This window comes from Camellia sinensis, chromosome 2 (assembly GCF_055761805.1).
Source record: "Camellia sinensis isolate YWXY chromosome 2, ASM5576180v1, whole genome shotgun sequence".
Lineage (NCBI taxonomy): Eukaryota > Viridiplantae > Streptophyta > Magnoliopsida > Ericales > Theaceae > Camellia > Camellia sinensis.
In genome coordinates this window covers 226,268,446-226,291,351 of record NC_138962.1, presented here as the reverse complement: position 1 = coordinate 226,291,351, position 22,906 = coordinate 226,268,446, and the positions used below count along the sequence as shown (strand labels likewise).

The 22,906-nt window shown below is 40.1% G+C and overlaps 1 protein-coding gene across 2 annotated transcripts; it reads left to right on the top strand.

The window, feature by feature from the left end:
- The first annotated feature begins 533 nt into the window (after nt 1-533).
- On the top strand, nt 534-3,234 carry LOC114288512 (uncharacterized). 2 transcript variants are annotated; one of them, XM_028232031.2, is made up of 2 exons: nt 534-952; nt 2,254-3,234. In XM_028232031.2, exons 1-2 carry the CDS (start codon nt 820-822, stop codon nt 2,997-2,999), a joined length of 879 nt encoding a protein of 292 aa, XP_028087832.1. In that variant the 5' UTR covers nt 534-819; the 3' UTR covers nt 3,000-3,234. The 2 variants fall into 2 exon arrangements, with proteins under 2 accessions (XP_028087832.1, XP_028087833.1); XM_028232032.2 differs by having other exon boundaries at nt 621-952; nt 2,282-3,234.
- Nucleotides 3,235-22,906: the final 19,672 nt, after the last annotated feature.

The window sequence follows — 22,906 nt, the reverse complement described above, 5'->3', positions numbered from 1 at the left end:
ATAAATTATACCAAACAACCTATATAAGTAATTGCCCTGGTCCTAAATAATGCATGTAATTTCTTTAAAATATTATTTTTAATAATAATTATTATTATTATTATTATTATTATTTTATGAAGGAAAGGAGAAGGGCAGATAGTAAGAAGGGTGGATAGGCACCTGCACCACGCACATGATGGCTCAAAAAACTCACATGCTCCCTACAAGTAGTAAACCCATACGTGGCCTCTTTTTTCTATTTCTTTTTTATTTTTGGCTCTGTTTGATAAAATTTTTGAAATGTAATTCTATCCGTTAGTTTAAGCGTGTTGTTTGGTTGCAGTTTTAAAAAATTAATTTCACACTCACTTTTCAAAATACTTTCAAAACATTCACTTTTCAATAATATAAGTCACATCACTCAATTTAAACTCTTTTTAAAACTCATAACCAAACAATTTTTTCACACTTAAATCATAATTTAAATACTCACAAACTCAAAATACAACTCTATTATCAAATTATAATTCTAAAACTCTACCCCAAGCATCTTTGTTTTTTCAAGAAAAAACAATCATTGTATTAAACACTGTTTAAATAGCCATGGTTTAAAAAGGGTAACATGTTTGTGTTAGTCTTGTGCTCCCCTCAGAGCATCATAACTTCATCATCAGAATCTTCTCTCTCTCCCTCTCTCTCTCTCTCTCTCTCTCCTTCTCTAATTCTCTCTGTCAATCTTTCTCCGGCCAGCATAGCCGCCCGCTCTGGCATAGCTGATCGGTTGATATCTCGTTTGACGACAAAGACGGAGAAATTAGAAAGTGAATAATAAAAGAGATGGGAAGGGCTCCATGTTGTTCCAAGGTTGGGTTGCATAGAGGTCCATGGACTGCTAGAGAGGATGCATTGCTCACCAAGTATATTCAGCTTCATGGTGAAGGCAATTGGAGATCTTTGCCTAAAAAAGCTGGTAATTCTCTCACTAACACCATTCTTTCTAGCTTGCTTTTCTTCTCTTTTTTCATTTCAAGCTAGTCTTAATAGATACATAATAAATATCATTAAAAAAAAAGAAAAACAAAACAAAAGTCGAGTTAATTTTCACCCTAAAGTAGGGTTTAGCTAGCACACCAATGTATGGTTTAGAGTATGCAGCCTTACTCTCATTTCGGGGAGTTTATTTATATTCGTAATTTGAACTTTTCTCACCAGAAACTCTATCAGCTAGTCCTATTGTTTGTCAAGGATATAAATAATTAAGTTGTTCATCTTTCTAATAACTTAAATTTTTTAATTAAGTCATGATAAAAAAAAAATTAAAAAAAAAATTAATATGGTATCAGAACAAGTAGTAAATTTTGGGCTCAAATTTCACAATTGTTCAATAATTATAATAATTGCAAGTGTTTCTCACTTAGAAAAAAAACCGTACTACAAAAAAAACAATTTGGTTTTTTGGTTTTTTTTTTTTTGTTTTTTTTCACTAAAAGACAAATTGGTTACAAAAAAAAAAAAAAAAAAAAAAATCTAAACAACATATCACATCAAATCCCGTAATCATTTTATTTTTTTTTTCTCACAAACATCACATCCAACCATAAAGAAACCTAACTATCTTTCTAAACACAAAACAAAATTTCTCCAATAATATCCTACAACTAAAAAACCTACAAAAAAATCTACTTCCCAAACACCCACATAAAAGAGCGTGTTGATTATAGGAGGAACTACATGAAGGTGAGAGAAGGAGAAAAAAAAAAATAACCAACACGTGAGGTGCCAACTTTTCCACCTCTCATGTGTTGGTATTTTTTTTTCCCTTCTCTCACTTACATACAATTTCCCTTTGATAATATGAATAATTAACTTTTTTGACTTTTTGGTTAAAATATAATGTAAAAAAAATAGTATGTTTGGAATGATTTTTCGATTTTTTATAAAAAAATGTATAAAAAGTAAAGAAAAAAAAGAATATTTGACTTTTTAATATAAGTTGTTGACTTTTTAATTTTTTTATTGACTTTTTACCTGAAATTATCACTTTCCAAATGAGGCTTAAGTGGGCCAAACCACTTGAGCTTTTAGATTACGAGTGAGGGTTAACAATACAACAGTGTTGGACAAACTGCCCTTGACATGCATATATATTATATATGTACAAATATATAGTTGCTTTGTGGGTTTTTTTTAGAGTCATGTTTAGAGACATATATTTCAATATGACTTATATATGGACTTTTTTTTTTCTCTCTCTCTTATTGGTGCATGAAGGTCTACTAAGATGCGGAAAGAGTTGCAGGCTAAGATGGATGAACTATCTAAGACCTGATATCAAGAGAGGGAACATCTCCCCTGATGAGGATGACCTAATTATCAAAATGCATGCTCTTCTTGGCAACCGATGGTCTCTTATCGCGGGAAGACTACCGGGTCGAACTGATAACGAGATTAAGAACTATTGGAACACCCATCTCAGCAAAAGGCTCTTAAGCCAAGGAACCGACCCGAATACCCACAAAAAAATATCGGATCCTCACCTAAAAGAAACAAAGAAGAGAAGGAGCAACAACAAAAAGCAAAAAAACAAGACCAAATCCAATGTTGTAGTGATTGAAAAGCTCAAAGTTCATAACCCAAAGCCCACTAGGATCAAGTCCTTGAGTTCCTTCTCAATGTCAAGGAATGGTAGTTTTGGTTGGACAATTAGTGGCGGTTCTTCCTCAAGTCATGAGGGAGACCACAGAGGATCATTACTTGTTGGTACAGAAGTCGTGCATGTTCCATGGTCTGATTTCAAAGATGATGTGAATCATGAAAATAGGGTTGGCTTTCTTGTTGGTGATGATCATCAAGATCGCGATCTAGTCAACGGTTCGGACCTCGAATGCCATTCTCAATTGTTGCCAATGTCTGATCACACTCTAGAGAAGCTCTATGAGGAGTACCTACAACTTCTCAAGGCAGAAGATGATGTCCAAGTTCAGTTGGATTCCTTTGCTGAATCTTTGCTGATATGAACCAAAAAAACAAACTAATAATAGTTTTTAAGGTTTGGAAGAGGAAATGTATGAACCTTAGCTTTCACAAGCTTACCTTCCTCGTCAACTTAGTTTGGAACCATAGTTAATATGTGATGATAATAATGTATTAATGTTGTAACAATAGTGGCTTAATAGTAAATTGTAATACGTGGAATACACGGTTATTTGTATAGAAAAATGCTATCTACTTAGAATTTTTTTTGTCTTAAAAGTCCTTTTAAAAGAGAGATCAATGGCGTAAATTTAGAATTGATGTGATGTAAGTTATATTTAAAATGAATATGATCTATAAATATATTTTTACGATAATTCTTCTGGATATATATTATTTTGCATGGTAATAATTTGCATACATCATCTTGAGCTCTTTGAAAATTGTCTCGCTATCTAGACATCTTGCTCTCAATTCGGAGAACCTTTCGATGTCATCTCTGAGTACTAAATCTGCTAGACTGTTTGAAGATGTTAAATTCTGACTAATCTTTCTTCGGAGACTTTGGAGTATGAATTTCTTTCATGTCACGTTCCTACTGACTCTGTTTTAGAATAGTATTTTTAGAATTATGAAACATGAGTTGCAAATAAAAATTTTATACAAAAAATATCTAAGAATGATATGAAAATGGCACATTTGAAATAATAAGCTACTATGATGAGTTTTTTTATTTTATTTTAATGAATAGATATAAATTTTTCATATCATTTTGTATAAATAAATATTATTATTTTATTTGTAATTTTTTTTTTTTGATCGGCAAACGAAGTCTTTATTGATGAATTAAACAAGAATTACATCAATAAAGAGGAGCTTGGAGCTGAAACAAGCTCCAACCTCCAAGTTGGTGAGAAACCAACGAGCAAAAAATTGCATTACAACAAAAAATAGAGGAACAAAACTCCATCTAAGGGGAATTTCAGTCCAAACCAACCCCTAACTCCTAAGGCAAACATCTGAGCTTGGGGCTCCAATCCACACTGACACAGGTGAGAAAACTACCAGCAGCTATAATACCCATCAGCTGCACAGCCAAAAGCTACCAACACAAACCTCAAATACAACCAGCAGCCACTCAAACCTACAGCACCCCAAATCAGAGTCACACCAAGACAGCACCAGAGACGGACAACATATATCCACTAACCCTATTTCAGAAACATACTTCACAGATACACAACTAAACCAAGCATGTGCAGCCCCAACATTGTAGAATTCCATAATATGAATACACTCCAACCAGAGAAGGAATCTGCATTAACCTGCATTGCCTTGAACAATACTCCATGCATTCACATGATCACTACTGCAGACCTATAATCATTCTGCGAACTCAGAAAAAGAACAACACAGTGAATGAACACCAGGCAGAAGCCCAGCCGACTGAAGAACCCCAACAGAAGACAGAAGACAGAGTATGCTGGTGCTGACATTTCAACAAAACAGAGGAGGCTTTCTTTTAAACTGAATAGCATAGCAGCTATCAATTGTAGCATAGCCTGGTTAGTCTCCAATTGAGAGCCACATCCTCGACTGTAAAGGGAAAGTTCTTGATAGAGGCTTTAAGCCAAATGGCCAATCTGATCTTGATAAGTTCCCATAGTTCTGCAGAGTTAGGATGAGCATCTCTGAAAACACACTCATTCCTTAGCTTCCAGAGAGACCACAATACAACCAGTGGGATTGCTTCCCAGAATTTCCTGAGAGGGTGTTTGAACTTAGTCCCCATCCACCAGTTAAACAGAGCATCTACGGACTAAGGGATACACCAACAGAGCCCCCACTCGAATAACACAGATGACCAAATAACCCAAGAGAAATGACAGTGAAGTAACACATGAGAATTAGATTCAGGGGCCGCTTTGCAGAGAGGACAAAGAGGAGAAACATTGCTGCTTAAGATACCTATATCGAGCAGAAACACCGCTGTTTTAACTCTGTTTTTCCAAGCTAGCCAACCAAAAAAACTGACTTTGGGAGGTAAGGTATTGCTCCAGATGAATTTGCTAATAATGAGGGGAGGCCCAAGGATAGAAGTACAGAGAGAATATAGGGAAGACACAAAGAAAACACAAGAACCAAGTGCAGACCAAACCAGGCTGTCAGCACTGATGAGGCACAAGGAGGGGGCGGAAGATAACATTGTAATCAACCTAGCTTCACTGGTCTCTTCCCAAGTATATAGGATTCTTCTATATGGAAAGTTCCAAACTGAAGTGCTGGTTTTCCTGGTAAAGTATTGTTGAAGAGAACCATTCTTATCAGCAGACAGGTTGTAGAGGGAGGGGAACTCATCCTTAAGGTGTGTAGATCCACACCACTTGTCGTGCCAAAATCTGATACGACTACCATTCCCAACCTTGATATGGCAATTGTCCAGGAAGGATTGGAACGTATGAGAGCTATGGAGACCTATGCAAATGATGTCCTTCCATACCCTAGAGAGCTTGTAGGAGGATTGCACAGGAGGATGCCAACACTGAACCTCGATTTTATACTTGCTACAAACAACTTGCCTCCATAATGCTGAGATTTGATTACCAAATTTCCACCACCATTTTAAAAGCAAGCATGCATTAACATCCCTGATCCTTCTGATGCCCAACCCCCCTTGGGCAACACTCTTTGTAACCTCCATCCATTTGACCAAGTGAACTTTCCTTTTTAGGCCATCACCACCCCACAGGAAAGTAGCCTCAATCTTTTCAATTTCACGGGCCACTCCTTCGGGCATCTTGAAGAGGGAAAGGTAGTACACCGGGAGACTAGAGAGAACAGACTTGATCAAGGTTAACCTCCCAGCAAAGGACAGCATTTTTCTCTTCCAACCTAAGAGCCTAGATCTAATATTATCAAGCATAGGTTTCCAGGTTGATTTTCTACCCGGGTTTGCTCCTAAGGGTAGCCCCAAAAATTTCAGTGGCAATCTTTGCACTTGACAGTTCAAGAGACTGGCAATTTCATTTAGACACTCATCATTCAAACCTACACCACACACAACACTCTTGTGATAATTTATTCTAAGCCCCGACAGGACTTCAAAGCAACGGAGGAGTCTTTTGACAATCACCACCTGGTCCAAATCAGCCTTGCAGAAGAAAATTGAGTCATCAGCAAATTGGAGGTGGGATAGAAGAACCCCATTAACCCCAACCGAGACACCATGGAGGATACCAAGGTTTAGTGCTCTATTTAGGAGAATATTGAGCCCCTCAGCCACTATATTGAATAGAAAGGGTGACAATGGGTCACCTTGACGGAGTCCTCTTTGCGGAGAGAACTCATGAGTTGGTGAACCATTGACAATGATGGAGACTCTAGGTGTAGAAACACAGGTTTTAATCCAAGAGATCCATTTAGGCCCAAAACCAAAGCTGGACATCAAAGAGAACAGGAACTCCCAGTTAACTGAATCGAAAGCTTTCTCAAAATCTAGCTTGATGATCAACCCTTGTTGCTTAGCCTTCTTCCAACCATCTACGACTTCATTAGCAATGAATACCCCATCAAGGATATTCCTTCCCCCTATGAAAGTAGTTTGGGAATCACCAATAATGGAGAAGAAGGTGCCTTACTAGCGATCTCACTAGAACAAAAAAGTGAATCCAAATTGTACGGGAAAGAAATAAACCTTCTTGTATAATCCTGTTGACCAAGAAAAAATCTTCATAAGAAAACTATGAAAATCATGAAGCAACCTATAGAACGTAGTTTTGATCCAGAAACTTGTCTCAACCGAACTAGGACACTGTTTGTGCTATATATGTAAATCAATTCAGACAATAACCGAACTAGAACTCATAGAAATAACAGTAGTTTCAGTAAGTTACCAACTCCTGATTCACTTTAGCTGAGATAAGCTCACCGAACGAAGTTTGAACTCAGTAAACTAGGAACCTCGGCCTTTAACCGAGCTAAGCCTTTGGGGCTAAGCCAGCTTTCTTAGTTTCTAAACCAAACTCAGAAAGCTGCCCCTAGAGGCTCAACCGAAGTAACAAAACCCATAGTTCAAACCGAGATAACCAACCTCATACAAAAACCGATCTCGCGAACCCTATGCTCAATCCGAGCTACCAAGCATTTTGCTGAACCGAGATACAGCATCCCCCATAGGCCGAAGTAGGACTTTTTATCTTTGCTTTGATTTTGTAGCACGGTCTGCGATCTGTGCTTAACACCTTTGTTTTCCACTTTGCAGATTTAGGTTGCCTAGACACTCTTCTGCGCGCTCAACCGAGCTACTGAGCACATTCTTCCGACCGAACTAATTTATTAATAAATTATACAATAAATGGGGAAGTATATGTATCTAGTAGACACTCTGGGCGGCCTAGCCGAATTCAGAAAAGACTACAATATACCTGATGACGTTCACCTGATTTTAGCCGAAAAGGATGTCATTCTTTGGGATAATGAAGGCTTTGTCCCCTTTACCCTCTTATTCATAATCGAAACCGGACTACGATTTCCAGTCCAACCTTTAATTTGCGAGTTTCTTAGGCAAACTAGACTATGCCCTACCCAACTATCCACCAATTCATACCGCATAATAATGGGAATAGCCGAACTAAACCGGCAAGTCGGTCTCAACCTTGGTCTGGCCGAAATCTTTCACCAATACTCCATTGGTTCGAAGGAAGACGGCTGGGTATACTACCTCAGAATACGCCGCCGTCGTGAGAAAATAATAAAAAACACACCGGATAAGGACTTAAATGACTACGATTTTTTCTGGGTGTCTGGGAATTTTGAGGATCATCAAGCCCAGATTCCTGGCCGACGTATAAACTGGAAAAAAAGGAGAACCTGGTAAATTTACTTCAGTTTTCTTGTGTGCTATTTTATATTTCGGTTTTTTAATCTTTCAGTCGGACTAACAGTTCTTCTTTCGCAGATTCTGCCCACCTTCATTCTTTATATAGCTACCCAAACCTAGCGACTTTGCGCGCCACACTACGGTATCCAGAACGTAGTTGGGCCAAGTTGCTCAAATTCGAGCCGACCTATAGATACAGCGGTCGCCGAAAAGCGAGAGTGACCGATTTTCTGCTAGAGGAGGCCCCTGAACCGGACCCAACCTTGCCAGAAATCAGACTAATCCCCCTAACCGTTGAAGAAGAAATGGCTAAAAGAAACAGAGTCAGGGCCCTCTTGACCGAGACCAACAGGGCCGAAGTACCACCATCAAGTCAAACCCAAGAAACGGTGGTGACCCTTCCTACTCAACAACCGTTCTCATCCCGCCGAACCAAGCGCGCCCGGACTACCGAAACTGAACAACGTTTGGTTGATGAAGAAGAAACTGCCCTTCCACCGAGCCCGCCACCGAGCCCCCAACCGGAGCCTTCTTACCGAACTACCACTAGCTGGGTACCAAAACTTACCTTCAACAACCGAGATATCCAAGACTCTGACTCGGTTGTTGTTGATAATGATCACCAGTTGGCCTTCAACCTGGCCAAGAGTGTGTGCCTCCCTAAAGATATGGAGCACCACCAAAAGCAACTAAACACCGAACTGAAGGCCATCCGGTCTTCAACAAAATCCATGATCCTGGTAAGTAGCTCTGTCCGTTTTTCTGTCTAATTTTTCTAACTTTCACTTCAGCTCAAGGGAAGTCTATGTTTTGTCAGGCCATTCAGAAAAACAACATCACTCACAGGAAAGTGTTAGAGCTCAGGAAAACAACAAGACAAGCCGTGGCAGAAGCCGAAGCGAAGACGGCCGAGTTAGAGGAGGCCAGAAAGCAAATGGCCGAGCTACGATCTGAGAACGGCCGACTGGCCGAACTGGTTAGTTCGGCCGAAGCAGAAAAACTGAAGGCCGTCATTGAGCTAAAGGATAAGTATCTGCGCGAGCTGGTGAAGCTTGAAAAGAAGAAAGATACCGAGATAACCTAGCTGAAGGAGAGCGCAAAAGGAGCCGAAAAGCAAGGCTTCAAGAAGGCAGAGGATGCTTATACTCAGCAGTGCGAAGCCACCAAGGAACTCTTCTTTATGTGCGGCTGGAGGGTAGCTGTTGAGAAGCTTGGTCACGATCCACAGACCGAGGTCTTCAACCCTCCAACCTACTTCATACCGAACTCCCTAGTGGAGTATGCTGATGCCATTCAGCAGCAATTTCTTGAAGGCTCAGACTCTGACGAAGACTCTGCCTCTGAGGACACTCCGGTTGTCAATGTAGACCAGTCAGTTCGGCTGGAGCCCACGGTGGAAGACCTGTCTATTGAACTACCAGGTGAAACCGTGGTTCCGACCAAAACCACCCTTGTGACCGAGAGCGAGCTCCCGCCTGAAACCGGTCTTCGTGTTGATGCCGATGCTGCGTTTGATGCCGAAATTGATGATCTTTTCAACTGATTGTCTTTTTGCTTTTCTTTTGTTTTCAAACTTGTAACCGTGCTGTGGCCTCTCCGTTGTAGTTTTTTTGTTTAATGAAAATTTGCTTGAACTCTTACTTCGGTTGATCTGTACGTTGTACTTGTTATGATTTTTCCATGATCTTTTTACTTTCAACTGTTATCTCGGTTTTAGCTGGTCAATCTAACTACGCTTACTAGCCAACCACTCCTTGGCCGACATAATTACTTCGGCTGAGGAGTAAAAAGAGTTAAAAAGCCAGCCAATCTACTCTTCAGCCATACCCTTATTCCGGCTGAAGAGTACAAAGAGTTGGTTTAATCCAGCCAACCACTTTTCAGCCATACCCTTACTTCGGCTGAAGAGTACAAAGAGTTGGTTTAATCCAGCCAACCACTCTTCAGCCATACCCTTATTTCGGCTGAAGAGTATGAAGAGTCACTCTTCAGCCATACCCTTACTTCGGCTGAAGAGTACAAAGAGTTGGTCTAATCCAGCCAACCTCTAAGTTAGTTTTTCCAGCTAACTTAGAATGAAATGTTTGGTTATTCCGACCAAACGTCCTGCAGCCTGGATCCTTATCCTGGGCTTAGGAGGGGTGTTGGTTTATTCCAGCCAACCTCTAAGTTAGTTTTTCCAGCTAACTTAGAATAAAATGTTTGGTTATTCCGACCAAACGTCCTGCAGCCTGGATCCTTATCCTGGGCTTAGGAGGGGTGTTGGTTTATTCCAGCCAACCTCTAAGTTAGTTTTTCCAGCTAACTTAGAATAAAATGTTTGTAATGTGCCTAAACTTCACTAAAGCTATCTTTTACAGAGAACAACTCATGCTGAAAAGAATTGATCGTTTTATTGAGGAAAAAGAAATTACATATGTTTGAAAAGAAAAAAACTAAAAATAAAATAACTTGAGATTGGCCGTGTTCCATGGCCTAGGGATTGCTTTGCCATCCTTGTCTTCTAGGTGGTATGCCCCTTTGCCTGCTAACCCAACCACTTTATAAGGACTTTCCCAGTTTGGCCCTAACTTGCCATCTCTTGGTATCAAGGTGTTTCCCATCACTTTGCGTAGTACCCAATCTCCAATCTTGAATTGTCTTGGATGCACCGTTTTGTTGTATTTTCTGGATAACTCTTGTTGGTATGAGGCAATGTGAACCAGTGCTCTTTCTCTTCTTTCTTCCGTAAGGTCAAGTTCTAATGCTATGGCTTCTCCATTCAAGTCTGGATCGAAATTTTCGCTTCGAATTGTGGGGAGGCCAACTTCCAGTGGGATTACTGCTTCCATTCCGTAGGCTAAGGAGAATGGTGTCTCTCCTGTTGATCGTCGAGGTGGGGTGCGGTAGCCCATAAAACATGAGGAAGTTCATCCGTCCACTTGCCTTTTGCCTTCTCTAACCTTTTCTTCAGTCCATCCAAGACGACTTTATTTGATGCTTCTGCCTGACCATTTGCTTGGGGATATGCCGGTGTAGAATTGTAGAACTCTATCTTGTACTCTTCACAAAAGCCTCTGAAGATTCTGCCGTCGAACTGAGTGCTGTTGTCTGAGATTAGGGCTTTTGGTATGCCAAACCGAGTGATGATATTCTGCCAAACGAACTTCTTCACATCTTTTTCTTTGATTGATGCCAATGCTTCTGCTTCCACCCACTTTGTGAAGTAGTCTGTTGTTGCGAGAAAGAACTTCCTGTTTCCGGGTGCTATGGGAAGTGGTCCTACTATGTCCAAGCCCCACATTGCGAAAGGCCATGGGCTAGTCAATGAAAGGAGTTCTCTAGCTGGTTGATGTATTTGATGTGCAAATTTCTGGCATTTCTCGCACCTCTTCACATATTTCTTTAAATCTGCCTGCATGTATGGCCACCAGTATCCTTGCGAAATGGCCCTGTAAGCTAGCGATCTTCCTCCTTGATGGCTTCCACACACCCCTTCGTGTATTTCGAACAAGAATGCTTCCACTTTGCTGGGATAAACACACTTTAGGTAAGGTCCTGAGAATGACTTTTTGTATAATGCCAAAGATGGGGAAAGCCAAAATAGTTGCGACTTCGCTCTTATTCTGTTGGCTTCTTTTTTCTCTTCTAGTAAGATGTCGTCTTTTAAGAACAGGATGATGGGATCCATCCAAGAGGGACCTAGTTCTGCGCAGCATACTTCTTCTGCTTCTGGGTCTTCGATGCTTGGTCTTGGTAAGTAGTCGATGAGCAATGGATGAGGGATGGATGTATCTGCCATTAAGGCAAAGCCAGCTAGTTCGTCCGTTCTGCTCTTTTCCTCCCTGCCGATTTGTTCTATCCTTACTACTTCAAATTTCTTGATCTCTGTTCTGACCAATTCTTGATACTTGGCCATTCTATCATCCTTTGCTTCATAGTCACTAGAAATTTGATTTACCACCAGCTGTGAGTCGCTGTAGACCATTAGTTCGGTGGCCTTCATGTAGTATGCTGATTTGAGTCCTGCGAGAAGCGCTTTATACTCTGCTTCGTTGTTTGATGCTGGGAAGCCAAGGTTGATTGCTTGCTCCACAACCAGGCCGTCTGGTGAGATGAGGACTATGCCAAGTCTTGCACCATGCTGGTTGGATGCCCCATCCACAAAGAGCTTCCACATCTCACCAACGAACAACTTCCAGCAAATGGAGGGGTCGGATGATGTCGTGGGGTCAAGAATGTTGCTGGTGTTTTCTTCAAGGTCCATGCTTGCTGCCTGCCCCTCGCTATCTGACTGAACCAAGTCTTTATTTTGTGGTGAGTTTTGGTTTGTTGTAGCTTGGTTTGCTTCTTCCTTGCTGTCTATAGTCTGGTCTGCCTTGGAGTCTGACTGAGTACCTTCTGCTAGGGGTTGCGCTATTCCGGCATCAACTTCCATCCCTAGTTCGGTTGTGTCAGTTAGGTCGACTGGGCAGATATGATGACTTCCTGGAGTAAATTCTGCGACGAAGTCTGCCAAAGATTGGGCCTTTACTGCGGTTCTAGGTTGGAACTTGACGTCGAATTATCCCAGCTCTACTGCCCACTTCAAAATTCGCCCAGAAAAGTTCGCCCTCTCAAACAAAGCTTTTAGTGAAAAAGCTGTGAGGACAACTATGGTGTGGGCGTGAAAGTAGTATGCCAATTTTCTGGAAGCCATCATTAAGGCCAATGCAAGTTTTTCCAATGGCAAGTACTTTGTTTCGGCTCCTAGTAATGTCTTGCTGACATAATAGATGGGCAGATGTTGAATTCCTTCTGCACGGACCAATACTGCGCTAATTGCGTACTAAGAGATTGCAAGGTATAGGAAGAGTTCTTCTCCTGGTATTGGAGTGACCAGCAATGGTTGAGAAGACATGTATTCTTTCAGGCTTTCCAGTGCTTGGTCGCATTCTTCGTCCCATTCGAACTTGGCTTTTAAAGCTTGAAAGAATGGTCGTAGTCTGTCTGACGATCGGCTTATGAACCGATTGAGTGCGGCCGCCATGCCGGTGAGATGTTGTACTTCTTTTACTGAGTTTGGCCTCTCCAGCTCCTGAATCGCCTTGATCTGAGAAGGATCTGCTTCTATGCCCCGGTTGGTCACCAAGAAGCCTAGGAATTTGCCAGATCCTACTCCGAAAGCACATTTTGACGCGTTGAGGCGTAACTTGTGCTTCTTTAGGATCTCAAACATCTTGCCTAGGTCCTTGAGATGGTCATTCTTATCCTTGCTTTTGACTACCATGTCGTCGATGTAAGCTTCCATTGTTCTGCCTAACAATGGTTCAAACATCTTGGTGACCATCCGTTGGAACGTTGCCCCTGCGTTCTTTAGGCCAAAGGGCATGACCTTGTAACAGTATAGTCCTCTTGGAGTTGTAAAGGATGTGACCTCCTGGTCTGGTTCATGCATGGCGATTTGGTGGTAGCCTCTGTATGCATCCAGAAAGCTAAGTCGGTTATGCCCTGCCGTTAGGTCTACCAGTTGATCTATCCGTGGTAGAGGAAAGCTATCTTTTGGGTACGCCTTGTTGACTGTTTTGTAGTCGACGCAGACACGCTATTTGCCATTCTTCTTTGGCACTACGACCGTGTTGGAGATCCATTTTGGGTAGTGCACCTCTCTAATTGCTCCTACCTCCAGTAGGTTACCTACTTCTTCTGCCACTATTTCGGCATGGTGAAGTGCCGATCTGCGGGTGCGCTGAATGACTGGTCTGGCGGATGGGTGGACATTGAGTTGGTGACAGATGAAGTTTGGATCAATGCTTGGCATGTCGTACGGTGTCCAGGCGAACACTTCGATGTTAGAGGTTAAGAATTCCAAGACCTCTAATCTCTCAGTGCTGGACAGCGACGAACCGAGCAAAAAGACCTTATCCGGGTTCTTTTCATCTATTTTTACCTCTACCAAGTCCTCCACTGCTTTCTGATCCGCCGCTTTGCCAACATCTGCGAATAGCTCATTACTCTCTGGTTCTTCCACCGAATGAACATATCCTTTGGCAGCGCAGCTGCCATTTACTGTGACGAAGCATTGCTTCGACATGATCTGATCTCCATAGACTTCTTCAATTATACTGGTGTCATTGGGGAACCACATTACTTGGTGGTAGGATGACGCCATCGATCGCATGGCATGCAGCCATGTTCTGCCCGGGATGATGTTGTAAGTACACTTGTTTCGTCACGCTTCCTGCTCTAATTGGAAGAATTATTTTGCTGACGGGCCATTCTGGCATGGAGTTGAATCCAATTAGGGGAGATACAGCAGGCGCCAAGTCTTTGTCTTGTAACTTCAGTTGTTTAAATGTTTCGTAGTACCTGATTTCACATGAACTACCCAGGTCAATCAGAATCCGCTTGACGTCAAAATCTTTGACTCGGAGAGTGACGACCAGGGCATCATTGTGAGGGCAGTATATTCGTTCTAACTCTTTATCTGAAAAAGACATGATATTTGTTGCCTCTGTCTTTCCCTTTTTGGTGGCTAGTTGGGCGCTTAGCACCTCTCTTAAATGTTCAGCCTTTTTGATTGATCCTCTGAGCTCGCATACACGCTCAGGTTCAAAGACTCCATGTATTACATTGATAATGCCTTGAGGCGGGGCGTCGATTGGCATCCCATTGGGGTTATTGTGATCCTGGGGGGCTGGTTGCGTTCCTCCTTCAATGTACTTATCCAAGTGTCCTGCTGCCACCAATTCCTCCAGGTGTTGCCTCAATGGAGTGCAATTCTCAGTGCGGTGTCCCTTTTCTTTATGGAAGGTGCACCGTGATCTTTCGTCATAGTCCTTCTGAGCTTTTCCTAGCTTGGCTGGCCACTTGACGAAAGGCTCATCTCTTATTTCGCTCAGAATCCGATATATCGATTTTTTGAACACCGTGGTTATGGCAGTGCGGATTCTCAACCATCTTTTATCTGGGTCTTCTCTGTTATCTCGTCTGCCACGTCCGTTTTTGTTCTGACGATCTACTGCATTGACCTTTGCTGAGGTTTTCTTTTCTGGTACTGCGGTCGCACCAGATTTTGCTTTGGCACGTGCGCCACCCTCTTCTACCCTGATGTACTGATGCACTCTTTCCATCAGGGCTTCCATGGTGAGGGGTGGCGTCATGGTGATCGAGTCCCTTAGTCTGTTCCCGACTGGAAGGCCTCTTTTATACTGTGCAATGGCGAGATTGGTGGGGCAGTCCCCAATCTGATTGAATGTCTCCCAGTAGCGACTATTGTAGGATCTTAAGGTCTCTTTATCGCCCATGTCGATGGAGAGTAGCTGGTCGATCTCCACCGGGGTTTTAGTGTTTGTTCGGAACCTTGTTACGAACGCCTCTGCCAATTGTGCCCAGGAGGCTATGCTGCCCTCTGGAAGTTTCTCGAACCAAGTCAAGCCTAGGTCGCCAAGGCTTGATGGGAAGAGTATACACATTAAGGCCTCGTTTCGCCTGTACACGGCCATGACCTGGCGAAAGTGGCTCAAGTGTGAGTAGGGGTCCGTCTTCCCTTCATATGTAGTGAATTTGGGCTGAAGGAAGCCTGATGGTAGAGGCGCGTTTTCAATCGCCGGAACAAACGGCGAAGCCTGTAGCCTTGCTAATGCTTTGTCCGTTGGTTCGTAGGCAGGGCGCGGTATTGGCATTCCAACCTCGACGCTTCCATGCGTCCGAGGAGCCAACCGTTGTAAGGCCGAAACTCTGTGTGGATCCCTTGCCCTGGCATCCTTCTTGCATCGTGCCTTTGCTTCGAGCACGGTTCGTAAGTCGGATGATCTGGGTAATTCTGTTTGTCTAGATCTGGTTTGGTGCGTATGTGAGGGCCAATACGTGCTTCCTTCAGTGTATGATCTTTCAGATCTCGTCCTCTCAGACCTGGAGTGACGAGTTCTGGAAGACCAGGATTGAGTATCGCCTGTCCTGAGGCTTCTACTCTCTCCTTGCGAGGGTGTGGTATTCCTACTACGATTTTCTGAGTGGCGAGGGGGCGTCTTGTTTTTGTGCCCCTCTCTTGTCGCCACTTCTTTTTTCTTCATCTGGCGCTTTAAGGCCTCCATGTTCGCCGCCATTTTCCTTATTAATTCATCTTGCTCCTTCACGCGGTCTTCCAGAGTTTGATCAATCCTCCGTCTTTGCCTGTCAGGACTTTGCGAGCGAGATTGACGGGGGCTATAAGTTCGTCTTCCCCTAGTATCTCTCATTTGGTTATGCCGTTGGGGCTCCAAATCTGCCATGGGAGGGATAGAAGGTAATCCTTCACGCCTTGTTCCCCCCTCTGGAGTTTGCCCGTCGATGGCGGAATCTGGCAATTCTTCAATGTGCGCCATTATTCTTCAAGAGGTAAAGCTTGATCAAGAGGTTTTGTCCTGTCTATTTTTCCCACAGACGGCGCCAATTGTACGGGAAAGAAATAAACCTTCTCGTATAATCCTGTTGACCAAGTCTACTCTCCTCCGTACGTCGTCGCTTTACCACCTGAAAACACAAACGTAAGCTAGTCGGCAAGTGTGTGCCGGAAACCTCTCCGATGCCTAAGTCAGTAAACTTGACAAATAGACAAAAGCTCTGTGTATTCAGAAAGCAAAGTTGTGTGTTACCCCTCCTAAGGTGATGTTTGTGAGCTTTTATAGGTTTCGTGTGGCACAATCCCAGTAGGACTTCTATTCTTCCATGCAGAGTCCTCTTAGGATTCATACTCCTGTAGGATAATGCTTATCCTTTAACACCCCCCTCACTGCTTAAACCAAGTGAGATGGTTTTATCATGGCCGAACTCCAATATGACCGAAGTAATCACGGCTATGCTGAGCCGTAGAGTAGGCCGAACTATCCTTAGTTCGGTTCTTCCCTTTACTCCTTACTTCGGCTTCTCATGTGCAACTCATGGTATAGTTAGACCGAACTAACATGTCAAGACCGGTTCAACTCTAGGACCGGTCTAGCTCCAAAGCATCTCTAGGCCAGTAACTTCAATCTTCTTTCGGACCGGACTAACTCCAAAACATTCACAAGACCGGAGTAACTTATACGGCCATTCTACTCTGCCCTTTATACTGCGGCCCATAACAGTCCATTTACCTAGCTCGGCCCAATTTTCATATAAATTACCCTCTCACAAATCTTGTACGGTTAAGTTGTAAATTAATTATAAAAAGTGAATGCAAACCTTCACATGTTATAATTAAATTTTACAAATAGAAATTACATAACAATGTCTCCTATGATATGATATAACAAGAAACTACTTTCCTACAATAATAAGCCATATATTTTGATTTTAAAAAAATTCCTATTAAATTAATTAAGTATATACATTAAAAAAAATCATCAATCAAACCAAAACATTATAAATAAAAAATGATAGGAACCCACTAGTAATTATAATCATTTAATCAAAAATATTAAAAATAAAAAATGTTATGAACTCACTTAAAGTATAAAATGTGGAGATATATTTTCTGGGTACCAGCACGTGGCCAAGGTGACGCCGACGTGTCAGCCGAGGTGCCACGTGTCCTGGTCATGACACCGAGGTGATCTCGGCTAGGCCGAGGTTATCTCCGAAGATATCGGAATCCGGATAAGCGGATAAGGGACTAGAGTCATAGAATGAGAAATGAACTCAGTTTGGATACGGATAAAGCTCTTAAAAAGTTTATCTTTATCTATAAGAGAATCCAGGATAAGCACTGAGTTAAAGTCCATTGAAGCTAGGCTTCTATTGGGACTAGGATTGGGTTGGTTATAAAAGAGAGGCACTCCCGATGGGTCTAAGGTACGCAATTTACATTCTGAACAGTGATTTATCTTTGAGAGATAACTGACTTGTTCGTCGGAGTGCCCCCGGGTAGACGAACCACTGCCGAAATCTCTTCTTTCTGTTGCAGGTCAATCAAGTGTCATCTATTCTGCTAGTGCTCCACAGCTGAATACTGAGTTGGCAGTATGATCGGAAATTAACACACACATAAAATATTATAATAAAAAAAATCTCAATTATTTTATTTTATTTTATTTTATTTTGCACACATGGGACCCGCCCATGCGTGACATAAGGCATTACATGATGTTAGGTCTAGGCGAGCAACATTATTGTGACAAATGCTATAGCAGCTTTTTTCTATCGATAAAAACAAGATCTAGTAGTTGAATGGAAAAAAAAAAAAAAAAAAAAAAAACAAGATCTAGTAGTACTTACCGCACTCATCTGGGCTGCTGCCCTAGAATTTCTTGTACTTTTAACTCTGCTAGGGATCTGTGAATACTACTCTATGTTTTCCAAACTCAGCTTTGCAACAGTAATACACTAGCCAAAGCAAAAATTTAAAATTTTAGAGACTAAAATTTAATGGTAAAATTATTTTTTATAGATCAAATATTTTTATTGTGAAAAGTGTTATTATCATATTTTTAGCAACGAAAATTAGATATTAGTGATAAATTATTATCCTTTTGGGACCACATTTTTTGTCTAAAAAAATAAACTATTTTGAGATCAAATTATTTTATTTTTAAAAGTTTATTTATTAGTGATATTTTCAAAATTTTATCGTTAAAAGTTTTATTTTTGACTTTTCAAAACAATCTTTTAACGGTTATTCTTGTAACGATAGAAATTGATCCTTAAATATTTTTTACAACAAAATTTTTACTTTTAAAGATCAAAATATTTGCTCTATTGTAGTGATAGTACCACTGCATGGCCCAAGCCGTCATCATGTGATATTTTCACCAAATAAGGCTATGACTTAGATCAGAATATTTATAAACTTAAACTTAACTATTTAAAAAATATTTAGAATTTTTATTTTGTAATTCATATTTATTCTACATATAAACCCTACACTATATAAATTCAATTTCAACCATGCAATTCCCATTCAGAATAAATTCGAGATACTTAAATGGGGTTCATATCATTTTTCGAGTTAGATAGTCTAACAGTCAATACAGAAAAAAAAAAAAATCATCAAATTTCTTATAAACATAAACCCTAATGTGAATAACTGAGTCTGAACACATAGCCATTAAGAAAGTTGAATGACAAAAAATTATTCACGCAACTAATGCTGATTTGTTTCAATTTTAAATTATAATTTATTTGACTTTTCTAATATATTTTACCAAAAAAAAAAACAAGAGCCTCATTTTTTTGTGTTTACTACTAGTGTAAAGACTTTTGAAGACATTTAGATATTTGTATAAACAAAAAGGCTATGTGAGTGCTTATTTAATAAATAAAAAAAATGTTCAGATTTTCATAGATTACCCCTCCCCCCCCCCAAAAAAAAAAAAAAAAAAACACACCAAACAAATTTATAACTTATTTTAAAAAAAGAAAAAATTTAAAATTATAATCATAAAAACCAACTTATAAATGACATCAGACAGGGTTTAGTGTATTTTGAGATTCCTCGTTCGTGGGTACCACATAAATAATATGACTTGAGGTTTTGGTACCAATGTTCAACACCTATGGAGGATGAATGAATACTATAGAGATGGGCATAATTGTAGCATTGTTGAAAAAATTATTAGACTCAACTTGAAAATAAATCTGTGTCACACATTAATATTTTAATGATTGATTTTTTGTGTTGACTACATGTACATGGATGTTGAAAGAAGTGTGATTATCAGCAATATTTTTATTTAAAGCATTTTATTATCGTGTGTCTTTATTTCACATATTGAGAATTTTTAAAAATATTATACATTTTTTTTAATATATAATTATTTTAAGTTTTCTTAACATCTATCTAAACTAGAATAATTAACAAAACAAATATTTAAATGTGGTGATTATGAAAATAATATTTTGAAACACTAATTATGCAAAAAAAAAAAAAAAATCCTAAAAGCTCATTTTAATTGCAACTTGTGGTTGTAATCTCATGAAATGGATTTCTCCATTCCATTTAACGTATAGTAATTATAAAATATTTCACAAGTCATCTTTTATAATTATTAAAGAACCACACTGATGGACCAAGATCGTCCAATTGTATGTTCTCAAAAAATTTCTATCATTGTATTTTACAAGACTTATAATCATTAGATTATTAAAAATCATGATATGCGATAATTTGAAAATATAATTTAACAAAATATAATTAATTTAAGAATCCCATGCCACAGTAACATTGGTGGTGGAGTTCTAGTCTGGAATGCATTGTTGATACATTCCTACCCTGCTTCACTAGCAATTTAAGAGTGTTTGAAATAGTGTATTGTCTACAAAAGAGGTAAAGGCACGTGGGATGTGCCTAACAATTGTCTCCCCCATAAACAATACAAAAAAAATTAGAATTAATGTTGGGTCCCTTTTAAGATGGTATTTCATTGGGTGGTGCTCTTACTTGAGGATGGTGTAGGGCTTCATACAGGACTGTTTCTGTTACTCTTTCTTAATTTATGGTATCTTTATTTTATTTAAAAAAAAGAAAAAGAAAAAGAGGAAGGCAGGCATCATTTGTGAATTAATTTGATTTCCTTCTAGATGCCATTTGGTGAAGTAATCAAAGAAGGGAAAGTAAGCAAATGTTATGCAGTGAAAGAGCTAGCTAACTTGGTAGGTGTGGTCAATACTTTATTTTTTAAATAAAATAATTTACTGCCAAAGTCATAGGGAGGGGGAAGAACATTCCTATTTTTTTTTTTTTTTTCCTTTAAATCAGATTAAGGGAACCTTTTGAAAAAGGTGATTTGACATGATTAGCTCATAAAATTCTTGGAGCCCATGAAAAAGACTCAAATGATTTCAAGAATATCCGATAAATCATTGATAAGCCATTGTGATCTAGCAAAAGGCCTTAATGTTGTGTTTGGTTAGAAAATTTGGGGAAAAATTTAGAAAGAAAAAGAGAAAAGGTGTGTGAAACTAGGTGAAATGTAGGTACATTTTATTCCCATTTCACCTAACTTTTCCCTTTCCTTTTTCAAATCCCTCCTCAAATCCTCCAACCAAACACAACGTAAAGGAAAGAATAAAGATTGAGAGTTTTAGGGTTTGTTTGGTTTGCTTTTTGAAAAGTTACTTTTGAAATAAAAAATTTAATTTTTGTTTGGTTTGTGATTTTTCTCAAAAAAAATTTGAAATCACTTTCTTTCTCTTATACATTAATCAATCACTTTTTCTCTTTCTTCTTTCCTTCTTAATTACTTTTTCTCTCTCACACACATCTACTCAATTATAACAAAATATTAAATCATCACAAATTCCTAGATTTCAAAACTACTTTCAAAATATACAACCAACCAAACAAAAAAAATTTCTAAACTCTCTCTATTTTTTTTTTTTTTTAAAATCACTCTCTCAAAAACGAACCAAACACACAATTTTGGAGCTCCAAAGAAAGTTCTAGTGATGTGGCAAGGAGTATGGCCCACATGTGATGTGATGTGTGTGGCCTATGTTTTTATTTATTTTATTTTTTTTTCTCTTATCGCATCATTAGAGCTCTTTTTAGAGCTCCAAAATTAGAGCCCTCTACCATTATTGTAAAGGAAAAAAAGAAACATTCTCCTCGAAGGACTTTGCATTGTCGGGAGATACAAACCCACTTAAAGTACGAATTTGGTATAAAATGCATTCTATAGACATAAAAGCTCCTTAGCAAACAAAAGCAAAAGGAATTGCTCTTATTCATAACACCGAAAGGATTAAAAGGAATGCCCTTGAGACCCATTGAAGATAATGAGAAGTAATCTCCCCAAGTTTTCCAATTTAGTCTTTTATATGACACAATTTGTAAGACCTTTTGAATAGAGCCGAGAGTAAAGGCTCTGAAAACCATTTAAGGTAAGGCAAAAGTGTAACTTCCTTGAGCATGGAAAGTGTGAGATTCAAGAACAAAGAATTAGCTTCTCATAGTGAATGTGCGGGGAGGAAACATTCTTAGCTCTCCTTACTTCCTCATGTCCAAGCTTCGCTACGCTCCGAGTAACCTGAGAACATAATGACGATGAGCTACCCGGCGGATGGTTTGCCAGAAAATCCCCTCTGACGGTCAAGTTAGCACAGTTTTAGGAAGAGAAGAGACAAAAGGGAGAGAGCTCTGATAACCAGGAGGTCTTAGTGTGTAAAGGTTTCAGACTTGTGCATGGAGGCTCTGCTCCCTTTATATAGTTTATGCGCGCACCTCTCTACTCGTCCTTCCTTGAACGCGTGGACATGCTCCCCTCTTATCTTCTTCTAAGTGTAAGTGCAAATACTGCCAAACACTAAATAACAAAACTGCCTAACGGTATTGACTCTTACGGATGGCGGAATCTCCTTCCTACGATTTGATTAGGCCACATGGCAATTCCTACCGAGTTGAATACAGCCCAGTCCGCACTAGCCCTAATCTTGGTTGTCTCCTTTGATCGAGCTTATGTACTAGCACGGTTGCCCACACTTAGCTCATTTAAGCTTCACTTATCTGCCAAGGTGTTCGCCGCTTGACCTTAGCACCCTACGGACTAGCTCGGCTCAAGTTATGAGCCCAACAACCAGCCCGGTGAATCTCTCAGACCTCGGGCTAGCCCAAATGCATAATCTAAAACCTCGATTAGACACACACTTTTACTTCGACCATGCTAGTACCCCGACCCAGAGCATGCGACCTTATTTCACTCGAACTAAGACCTTAGCCCAAGTCCAAGACTCACTCGGCCGGGGCCCAACTTTGCTTGCCCACCAAGACGAAATAAATTTCTTTCTCAATTGCCCCTTAATTTCTGTTGTGTACACGTGACTGGCATTACATTCGTTGACCAAGCTCATTCCCTTGCTCGGTCTTATCTACTTGGCTTAGTGCTCGACCACCCATACTCCCAAATTGGTTCATTATCTTCAACCGTGCTAATCCTCATGCTCGGCCTTACGACTTGCTCTGTTGGTGTTTTGATTTTTCAACCTGTCTCTTTAAGACTAACATCGGTTCTATCATAGACACGCGTTGCTCGTCTATTGGCCCCGTACTGCTAACCCAGCTGTCCCACATCGTCCTTTCAAATTCAAAATGTTAGCCTCTTCCCATTCTATATGTACAACCCATACATTTAACTCTTCACGTTTACTGTTCACTTTCTT